Here is an 11,435-nt window from a genome sequence, read left to right on the forward strand (position 1 = left end):
GGCTAGGATGTCTTAGTGATTTTGTTCTAGGAGTTATTTTACTTTTCCGTTGTTGCTATTTCATTCAGTACGACTTTTAATTCTTTTAGATTGGTCATGTTCATTTTAGTTCTTTTGAGAAATCAATAAAAATTTGCTTTATTTGATTCATTGATTTCAATTTATTTTCGCGCAATCTATTGCATGAACTCTACTCATTCAATAAATTCTTAGAACTCGTAATCGTAGGAAATGGCCGGCAGACCCCCGAGACAGAATCGCAACCCGCGTTATGCTAATACTGACCGTGAAGGCGGACAGGAGAACGAGCAAGGAAAGGGACCCCCGCCTGCAATCAACTTAAGTCGAGCTGATCTTATGGCCATAGCCACCATTGTAGCGACAACACTGCAAGGATTGGGAAATCAGAACGCTAATCAGCCACCACCACCTCCACCACCAAATGGAATCAAGTTCCACTATGAATCACTCCGCAAGAATCGGTGTCCAACCTTCAGTGGAGCTGCAGACCCTGAGGTCAGCCAAAGCTGGCTGAAAAGTGTAGAGACTCAACACCGCCTATTGGAAGTTCCCGAGGCACTGAAAGTGGACGTGACTGTGTCGTTCCTAGAAGATAAAGCAGGAAAATGGTGGGAAGCAATTTCGCCAGCCATGACAGCTGCAGGACCAATGACTTGGCAGCGATTTCGAGAAGCCTTTCTGAAACAGTATTATCCAGCCGAGGTCAGACTGCAGAAACTGAGTGAGTTTGAAAACTTCACTCAAACTCCGGATATGTCAGTTGTGGAATACACCTCCCAGTTCAACGCCCTTGGATCTTATGCTCCGGCAATCATGGCGGACGAAGTTTTGAAACTGCACCGTTTTAAAAAGGGATTGAACAGCAGGATCCAATCAGCCCTGGCAGTCTACCAACCCGCGAATTTTTCAGATCTAATGGGTGCAGCTATCCGAGCCGAAACTGACATCCAGCGCAGGGAGAAGGAATTTAAGAACAAAAGGCCCATGACTAGTCAGTCCTCACGCAGTAATCAGACTTTCAAGAAGCCTAACCAGTCCGGTGGACCATCAAAAGGACCTTCGCCTACATCAAGCTACCAGGATATTAAGCCTTGCCCAACTTGTCACTTTCGACACCCGGGAGAATGCCGAAGAAACAGTGGTGTATGCTTCGGATGTGGGAAAGCGGGACACCGAATTGCTGAATGTCCTTCTGTTGCCAACCAAGCAGCCGGACCCAACAAGGGAACAGGGCCAAATACAGGAGCTAACCCCAACAAGCCTAATGCCAGGGTCTTTGCTATGACTCAAGAAGAGGCCGACGACGCCACTGAAGTCGTGTCAGGTACCATTCTTATTCAAAAAGTGCCTGCTTATGCGTTATTTGATTGTGGTGCCACGCATTCATTTGTATCTAAGAGACTCGCTAAGAAACTAGGACTTAAGCCCGAATTATTAGCCGAACCTTTTCGAATAGCCACACCTACAAATAAGGCCATCGTAACTCACGAGATCCACAGAGACTGTTTGATCAGTATCGGTAATCAGAAATTCAGCACAGACTTAATACAAATAGTCGTGGCCGACTTTGACATCATTCTAGGAATGGATTGGTTAGCCAAAAACAATGCAATAGTGGACTGTAAAGGAAAAAGGGTTAAAATCCGAACCCCGAATCAGGAAGAGATCGTGTATCATGGTAAATCCAAGGAACGAAAATCACTCCTTTCCGCTTCCCAAGCATGGAAGGCAATGAAATCCGGAGAAGATATTTACCTAGCAATGGTTAGCGAAGTGCAAGGAGAAGCCGAACTAAAGATAGAAGACATCCCAATAGTATGTGAGTTCCCGGATGTTTTTCCAGAAGAACTCCCAGGGATAGTCCCGGACCGCGAAGTTGATTTCGAAATTAATCTGGTTCCTGGTGTAGCTCCAATTTCTAAAGCACCTTACAGGATGACGCCAGCTGAACTCAAGGAGCTAAAAGAGCAACTCCAAGAATTGCTGGACAAAAAGCGAATTCGACCTAGTGTTTCCCCATGGGGAGCACCAGTACTCTTTGTAAAGAAGAAAGATGGGAGTATGAGACTGTGCATCGACTACAGAGAACTGAACAAGATCACTATCAAGAACAAGTACCCCCTCCCAAGGATTGACGACCTATTTGATCAACTTAAGGGAGCCGCAGTATTTTCTAAACTAGATCTGAGGACGGGATACCACCAACTGAAGGTTAGGGCGGAAGATATCCCCAAAACAGCTTTTCGGACAAGATATGGACATTATGAGTTCACAGTGATGCCTTTCGGGCTGACCAACGCGCCTGCAGCCTTCATGGACCTAATGAACAGAGTTTTCAAACCATTCATGGATCAGTTCATAGTAGTATTTATTGACGACATCCTCGTCTATTCTTCCAACGAGCGAGATCACGAAGAGCATCTGCGCATTGCACTTCAGACTTTGAGAGAAAAGGAGCTCTATGCTAAGTTTAAGAAATGTGAGTTCTGGCTAAAGAGTGTATCCTTCTTAGGACACGTAATCTCTGAAGCAGGAGTATCAGTGGATCCCAGGAAAGTCGAGGCAATTACAGAGTGGCCAAAACCTAAGAACGCCACAGACATCAGGAGCTTTCTTGGACTAGCAGGTTATTACAGGAAGTTCGTCGAAGGTTTTTCTTCGATCGCCATACCACTGACGAAACTCACTCAGAAGAATTCCAAGTTCGTCTGGGACGAAAGTTGCGAGAAAAGTTTTCAGAAATTAAAAGAAAAGCTCGCATCTACGCCAGTACTGATCTTACCCACGGAAGATAAGGAATTCACCATCTACAGTGACGCATCTAAGGAAGGTCTGGGATGCGTGCTCATGCAAGAAGGAAGAGTGATCGTCTACGCATCAAGGCAGTTGAAACAGCACGAGCAAAACTACCCTACGCATGATCTAGAGCTAGCAGCAGTTGTCTTTGCCTTAAAAATCTGGAGACACTATCTCTATGGCGCCAAGTGCGAAATTTTCACAGATCACCAGAGCCTCAAATACCTGTTTACCCAAAAGGAACTTAACATGAGGCAAAGGCGGTGGATCGAACTACTGAAGGATTATGACTTGACTATAAGTTACCATCCAGGTAAAGCAAACAAGGTGGCCGATGCTCTGAGTCGGAAAAATGAGAGCAAGATCACCCTGGCCTCACTCTCCGCGAGGCCATGTCTGCAAGAGACTAAAGTTATACCAGGACCGAGACCCTGAGCTAACGAAACTCAAGGGATAAGTTGAAAGTGGGAAGTTTCAAGATCTACAAATCGATGACGGAGGAGTCTTATGGATGACAGGACGACTGTGTGTACCAGACAGCGATAACCTTCGCCAAGAAATACTGTTAGAAGCACATAAGTCCAAATTTTCAGTCCATCCAGGGAGTACAAAAATGTACAGAGATCTTAAGAGCAATTTTTGGTGGAATGGAATGAAAAGAGACGTGGCAGAATTTGTTGCTAAATGCCAAGTGTGTCAACAGGTCAAAGCAGAGCACCAACGACCTGGTGGATTATTGCAGCCCTTGGAAATACCTGAATGGAAATGGGAACATAGCTCCATGGACTTTGTGGTAGGGTTACCAGAGTCAAGGCAAGGTCAGGACGAAATATGGGTAATCGTAGATAGACTTACAAAATTCGCACACTTCCTACCCGTCCGTATGAACTACAATCTGGACAAGTTGGCCACACTGTATATGGATAATATTGTACGACTTCACGGAGTACCAGTGAGCATCCTGTCGGACAGAGACCCAAGATTCGTCTCACGATTTTGGAAGAGCTTCCAAGGAGCCATGGGAACAAAAGTGACACTTAGTACGACCTATCATCCACAAACCGATGGCCAAACCGAGAGGACAATTCAAACTATGGAAGATATGCTGCGAGCCTGCGCTCTAGAATTCAGTAGCAATTGGAGCAATCACCTCCCATTAATCGAGTTTGCTTATAATAACAGCTATCACAGCAGTATTGGGATGGCTTCATATGAAGCACTGTATGGGAGGAAATGCCGATCACCATTATATTGGGATGAAGTGGGAGAAAAAGCAATAATAGGACCCGAACTCATACAGACAACAATAGACAAGGTTACAGTAGTCCGAGAGAAACTCAAGGCAGCGCAAGATCGACAAAAGAGTTGGGCAGACCTGAAAAGAAGGCCAGTGGAATTCAATATTGGCGAGAAGGCCTACGTAAAAGTCTCGCCTATGAAAGGAGTGGCCCGATTCAGTAAAGCTGGGAAGCTGAACCCTCGTTATGTGGGACCCTTTGAAATTTTGGAAAAAGTGGGCACACTAGCATACAGATTGGCACTGCCACCAAACATGTCTAGAATACACAACGTGTTCCACGTGTCTCAACTACGGAAATACATCTCGGACCCAAGTCACGTGTTGGAAGCAGAACCACTCATGATCGAAAGTAACTTGGGAGAAGAGCTGAAATACGAAGAAGTTCCCATTAGAATTGTGGACACCAAGGATCAAGTACTAAGACGACGAATCATTCCTTACGTCTAGGTGCAATGGTCTAACCACACGGAAAGAGAAGCCACATGGGAGCTAGAAGAAAGGATGAGGGACCAATACCCGTACCTTTTCATAGACCAAGCCAACTCAAGTTTCGAGGACGAAACTTCCCATAAGGAGGGAGGGATGTAAAACCCGGGATTTCGTAATATCGTGATCATATCAGTTTAATATCAGGTTAATAATTTGATGGTGTAATCTTGGATATTAATATTTAAATCATTCAGAATATAGGATTTGTTTTAAGGTTATCTAAGTCGTGTAGATAATTTTATCGTGTGCAGAATTATGAGGCTCGAAATTTAGATAGTATTATTTTTAAACTTGAAAATTTGGTAGGAATAAATCTATCTCAATCTAATGAATTAAAGAAGGAATTTTGAAAATAAGCAGATAAATATCTAAGATTTAAGTTGATACTGAGATACCGGGATACCAGATCAAGCAAGAGATAATAAAATCCCTAGAATTCGAAATCTAACAACATATACCATGAGATTTTCGAAAATTAGGTGGGGAAAGAAGAAGGAGATTTCGAATATCTACCTAGATCACGGATATATCAAGATATTAGATTTGATTCACAGTTCAAACGCACGATAACTCTCGATCACGATAGCAGCCAACCCCTATAAATAGGAGGGCCCTAATTTCGAAAATAACACCTCTAAAACACACCAAAATTTCGAAAACCTCCTCTAGTCTCCATAGGAATTTTCGAGCACAGCGAAGCGCTGCCGCCGTCCAGCCGTTGAAGAGGAATTTTCGAAATTCCTGTGCAAGCAACCCTAATTATTCACGTAATTTTTGTATCAAGAATTTAAGGTAAGTGGGCTTGTTTTAAATCCATAATTTTGGTTATGTATTTTCTTGTTTTCGAAAAATTCGGTCGAGCACCGTCATTCTGTCTCTACGTTTTTTTTTGTGAAATTTCGGTACGTTTGCGTGTTGGCACTGTGAGGATTCACTGAAAATGGGTGGGAATCCCAACATATGGCCCTTCACGGTGGGATAGAACCGTTTTATGGCCTCGCCCCCTTAGAGGATTAAAACTTAGGGACTGATATCAGTAAACCATGAAAGGTGAAAAATTGCAGTGTTAAAAATTATGAAAAGCATGCTGTAAATATATGTTATTTCGAAAATATGAAATTTTTTTATGTGGTGTTCGATAATTCCCCCATTTACTGAGTATTCCCAAAATACTCACCCCTTACAACCTTTCCCAGATAAATCCGAAGAACAGGTAGAAGAAGAAGAATCGGAACAGTTTTGGGGATGGTGATTAGTAGACAGGATTATTTTTTTTTTAATTTTAGAAATTTAAAATTTTAGATTAGACGTTTCCGCAAATTTATTTTATTTCAGTTGTAAAGACAGTTGTTTTTGAGGAGTTATGAATAATAAACTGGTTTTCGGTTTATACTATGCTACGAGGCTGGTTGTTTCAATTGTGTGATTGTTAAACAACGCCGGTGTCAAATCCCGAGTTTCGGGGCGTGACATTTTTTGCTAACAATATTTTTATTTTTTTCATAGGTAATTTTTTATTTGGTCAAAAAATATAAGTTAATATAAGCTAAAATATGCATTATAAAATGTACATCTAACAGTTTACTAATTATTATGACCATTGTCAACAATACATGTCTTTATTACTAAAAAAAATTTCAATGCTTGTCTTATTGCACGCAGATAATAATGATTTTAGTTCCTATTATATTTAAGCGAGTTTTTCAAGTAACGTTTTTAAGACAACCTAAAAAGCGTATTAAACTCCAACAGTCCACATAATAGCTTACGCTTTTAAATCGATTTACAACAATTTCAGCCTTGTGTTTTCTTCACATGGATGAAAACCGAAAGCAATCGATCGATTTCATTGAACTTAATTAAAGACAATCTAAATTTGTTCCACACATTTTTCGCTTACTTTAAAGATATAAAACATATAATATTGCACTAATAAGCTTTTATTAGGATGGTTAAAATACTATCTACACATAAAAATCTTAAAAATATGCAATTTGATTCAAAATAAATTGCATTTGTATAATTGTATTATCAACCAACTAATGCGGCTAACGATTACTAGTTTCTTCTATTATTTGCAATGTTCTAAAATGCGCCTAGACAGCGACCTACCACACCGATAAGGTGCTAGGCGCCCAGCCTAATTAGATTTGTTTTGAAAAAAATTGTTTGAGGTTTTAATATTTTAAAGCCCAATTAAAAAATTAAAAGTTGGAAAAAAAAATGTCCTAAATCTAACACAGCACCAAAGAAATCGAAAAACTTTATGGGAAATATTTACATCTTCCGTCTTGTTAAGCAGCTGCAATATATTTCTTCTACCAATTTTTTTTCTTTCGGTTTCTTGCATTTCTTGATATACATGTCTTTGATACCTAAAATACATGAAACAGATTTGAAGAATTTTCATCATTGATTCTGATACCATTTTATTAAGCAACTTCTTCTGGTTTTATCATTATCTCAATTTTCTCGCTTCAGGTGAGTGTGAAAGTCCTTGGTATTGTAGAATCCGATTAACGGAGCTTAGTCAGCCTAGGCGCTAGGCGCTGGTCTGGCGCCCGACTAGCGCCTAGCGAATTTTAGAACCTTGATTATTTGTTTCACTAAATTGTTATGATAATTCAAAAAACCATCACAACATAAACTATAAATACTTCTTAATTCAATCGTAAATATTAAAAGTAAAATTTTATGTATCTTTGATTGTTATTCAAGAGTGATAGTGATCCGATAGTCCTTACATTATACAGCCTAAACATCATATATTTAGGTTCTTTTTTTAACCCCTAGAAATTTTACGCACCTTATGTTTGTTCAAAAACTTTGAATATGCAAATGGGGATGTCTTCTACTAAAATTACTTTCCCTTGGATTCGGTTTACATGGTGGATTCATCTTCGTCGTGTTTGGTAGATTGACCTTCGACACCGGTTTCTTTAGGCTCGATGGTTTTTTCTCCGACTATTTGTCCCACCTTCACATATTTCTCCATGAACTTATATTCCCAGTCTTGTAAAGCCTCCAACTCTGAAGCACTCAGTCCTTCGATGTTTCCAGTAAGGTCTTTAGGGTCAAAAGACATGAGAGCCAGGGCTCGGCTTGCATCCCTACCAGCGAAAATTGCGTACGGTCCACCAGGTCCATAAAACATCCTGAAATAACGATCAAACTACAGTCTCAAGTGTGCTCACCTTATTAAATACCTTGGCGAATCAACAAAATGTGAATAATAAGGTTGAAAACGACCACATTGATCGGGGGAGCAAACCGATCAAGCTAGCTCGCGACTTCTTCGCCCAGCTTCAAATAATTGAACCCGAACCATTCCAACTTAACTTCTAGTCTCCCGAACTTTTTATACACTTGGTTTTTTTGTTTATCTTTATTATGGTGTATTTATACCTTACTGATTTATCAAATCTTATTCTTTTTTTATCCCCTCCACCTTTTTGGCACCTTCATCTATGCCGATAACCATGCTCTGATTTCCCTAGATATGAAGCGCCGGATCCACCAATAAGTTTGGTCGCTACCCCAGACTGTTGGTCCTTCCTAGTTTCGTCTCTGTTTTCTGCCCACTCTTGTAGCTATGTTGGTATTAAATAGCTAACTAATCAATTAAATACATTAGAGTTTCTTATTTTATGGCAATTTACCTATATATCTTCTAACTGCAGCTTTTTCTTAAAAAAAAATTTTATCTTCTAGCCTTATTTTTAACTTTTTAAAAATCTTCAAGCTATAGTTTTTTCCCTTAATTTCTACTCTGCGTTTGATTTTGAAATTCTGCCTCTTAATTCAAATTTGTAACTCGATAAGGTCATTTGGAAGTTGGAGCTTGAATATCTATTGGAAGAGAGCTCAGATCAAATTCGCGGCAGATTGATATGTATATGAAAGCAGCAAACAGGGGAATAAGTAACAAGGCAAGAAACGGTTCAGCAACACAAAGATTTCAACGAGGAGCTGAACCTAGCGATCGAATAACGGTGTGGCCAGGTATACCTGGAACGAGAAACATCGTAGATCTGTCCTTTGATAGCCATGAGTAAGGGCTTGTTTGGATCAGCACCGTCGTAAGCTCTCAGCTCCACCTCCGTCACATCGCCCATCTGCACCGGCTCGCGGAGTACAAACTCGTTCTCTCTCTTGACGGCGGTGTAATCATTTGCCGCCACAAACATGCCAGAGACAAACTTGTAAGTCACGAACATCAGCGCCAGTATGGTGAAAAAAGCCGCCGGAGACAGCCCCGTGTACTGGCTGATGGATTCCGTTAGCAAATCCCACACCGCCATGAACTGATTTCGTTTCTTGGGAGGAGGAAATAAGGGTTAGGTAGGGTTTTGATAGTCAAATGGAAATGGGATTTTATCGGCTGATTGGTGGGAGGGCGAGGGTGTGAATTGACTATATCGGGCACGGAACAGCATGAAACATAACCCTTTTGCCACCAACCGTCGCCCGAACATCAAATGGTAATTATCGGTTTTCGTAACCATGTCCATTTTGTAAATACAATAATAAAAATATATTGATCAAAATTTAAAATTAAAACAATATACGTGTAATCAAATATAATTAACTATATTTACATTTTTTAGGAAAAAAATTAAAGTAAGATCTAATTTTATTAATCAACCAAACCAAGTACACCAATGACTTATTAAAGGCGTTTGGCAAGGAAAATTTTGTTGTGACTGCACTGCCACTTCAGTGAGTTCATCAATCAAGCTAGACAATGATGAAAGAAAAATCTCCATATACACAACAATATACAAAGGCTATGTTTGGTGTGTAGGATAGGATAACTAAAGGATTAGTGATTAGAGTGATTAAAAAATGAGAGATGATGATAAATAATATAGTGAGATAAAATATGTAATGTTTGGTATGATTTTAAAATTATGGATTAATTTTGTGTATTATCTTGAAATGACCAAAATATCCTCACTATGTGTATATAATCACCTTACCTAAATATAATAAACATAAACAAAAAATAAATAAATAATAATAAATAAAATAATAATAATAATAAACAAATAAATAATTTTAAAAAATATTTGATTAATTCTTATTATTTTTAATATTATTTTATTACATATTCATTAAATATCATTCATTATTATCTTTTTTTCTTGTTAATATTTATTATATAATTATTTCTTATTACTTATAATGATTTTGTTGATTTACGTTGATTATTTTTTATTATTTTGTTACTAATTTATTTTTATTTTACTAATTATTCATCTTCCAATTCGTAACTGTTATTATTTATCAAAAAATTATTTCTTATTATTTATTAATAACTTTTTTGATATTAATAATAAAAATTCATTTTCTTTTTTTTTTCTAAAATTATTTTTTTATACAATAATTATTCTCGTTATAATTAATGACATATTATTTTAATCAATAATTTAATTATAGTTTCATCATTAATTATAATTATAATTAATCAGTAATTTTATTATTCAATAATTTCTTATTAATTTAATTTTTTTTTTATCATTATTTAATTTTTTATTATTGATATTAATTTGTATCTTCTCATTTATTATTATTATTATTTTACATCTTATTATTTATTTATTTATTATTATTATTATTGTTAATTTGAATTATATAATTTGAAAAATAATTAAAAATTAAATAGTGAGTAGTAAATCCATAAGCTGGGATTAAGACGATTTTTAAGATTGTACAATTATATTTTATTGCATAAACTTTTATATTTTAATATTTATCTCGAATTCTTATCATAAATATTATTAAATCATATGTATAAATTTAGTTCATACTTGTTATTAAAGGGTAAAACAAGAATTATACATTATTGTCTTTGGGTTGTATAAAGAATCACTTGGACAAAATGTGATAGTTAATCTCCCATGTAATATGTACAGTGCTGGGCCATACACGGGCCATGTGATAGCCCACAAGATAATTGGGAGTATCAATACTTATACCAAACATGTGATGAGGAGTGATTACTCATCAATCACCCTTTTATCACCCACACCAAACATACCCAAAGGGTAAATTGGATCATTTCTGTATCTTATTGCTAGCCGACAAGATAAAATGTATGCAGTTTGTTTGTGAGCTTGTTTTCAAGATAATTCTAAGTAATCTCATTATATTGCAGCTAAACACATACTTAAATATCTTTAAAAAACTCAATGTGTAGATGTTTGGTATCCCAAAGACTCGTGTTTTAATATTATTGTATATCCTCATTTAAGTATTAGCTGAAATAATATAAATATTTTTATATAATAAATTTTGTAATAATATCTAAATTTAAATAATTATTATATTATATCAGCAATTTTAATAAATTTTCAAACGTTAATATTTACTAATTTTAATAATTAATTATATAAAATAACACTTCGTGGATTGTACGAGTAAAATTCAAATTATTATAAAACTTAAGTCAAATAAAAACAAAGATATTGACTACCATCTTTCACACTAAATGATGACTAAACTTGTTCATTGTGAAATCTTTTTTACAAGACTAATCTTGACTATCTTTGGCTCCTTTTGAAAACGTGGTTTAAAGAATATATGGACAAATCTATTACCCACAAGTGCTAAGAACTTATTTTCAAAAGTTCCAATGCAAAACATAACTACTTTTAAAATATAGTTGCATCCTTGACAATAAACAAATTAAACCTCACATCCTTTGGCCAAATCCAAGAAACACCAGCTGTCCGATAATATTTGTAATCCAAACATTCTTCATCTAATGTAATTAAAATGATATATCATGATCACCATATAAGATGGCCACTATATATATATATATATA

At 36.9% G+C, this 11,435-nt stretch overlaps 1 protein-coding gene across 1 annotated transcript; it reads right to left on the reverse strand.

Moving 5' to 3' along the window:
- Positions 1–7,282: 7,282 nt before the first annotated feature.
- LOC140982683 (membrane steroid-binding protein 2-like) lies at positions 7,283–9,014 on the reverse strand. Its single transcript, XM_073449330.1, has 2 exons — positions 8,615–9,014; positions 7,283–7,761 (listed from the first exon to the last, which is right to left on the reverse strand). Exons 1-2 carry the CDS (start codon positions 8,905–8,907, stop codon positions 7,488–7,490), a joined length of 567 nt encoding a protein of 188 aa, XP_073305431.1. The 5' UTR covers positions 8,908–9,014; the 3' UTR covers positions 7,283–7,487.
- Between the last annotated feature and the right edge of the window lie 2,421 nt (positions 9,015–11,435).

This window comes from Primulina huaijiensis, chromosome 1 (assembly GCF_012295235.1).
Source record: "Primulina huaijiensis isolate GDHJ02 chromosome 1, ASM1229523v2, whole genome shotgun sequence".
Lineage (NCBI taxonomy): Eukaryota > Viridiplantae > Streptophyta > Magnoliopsida > Lamiales > Gesneriaceae > Primulina > Primulina huaijiensis.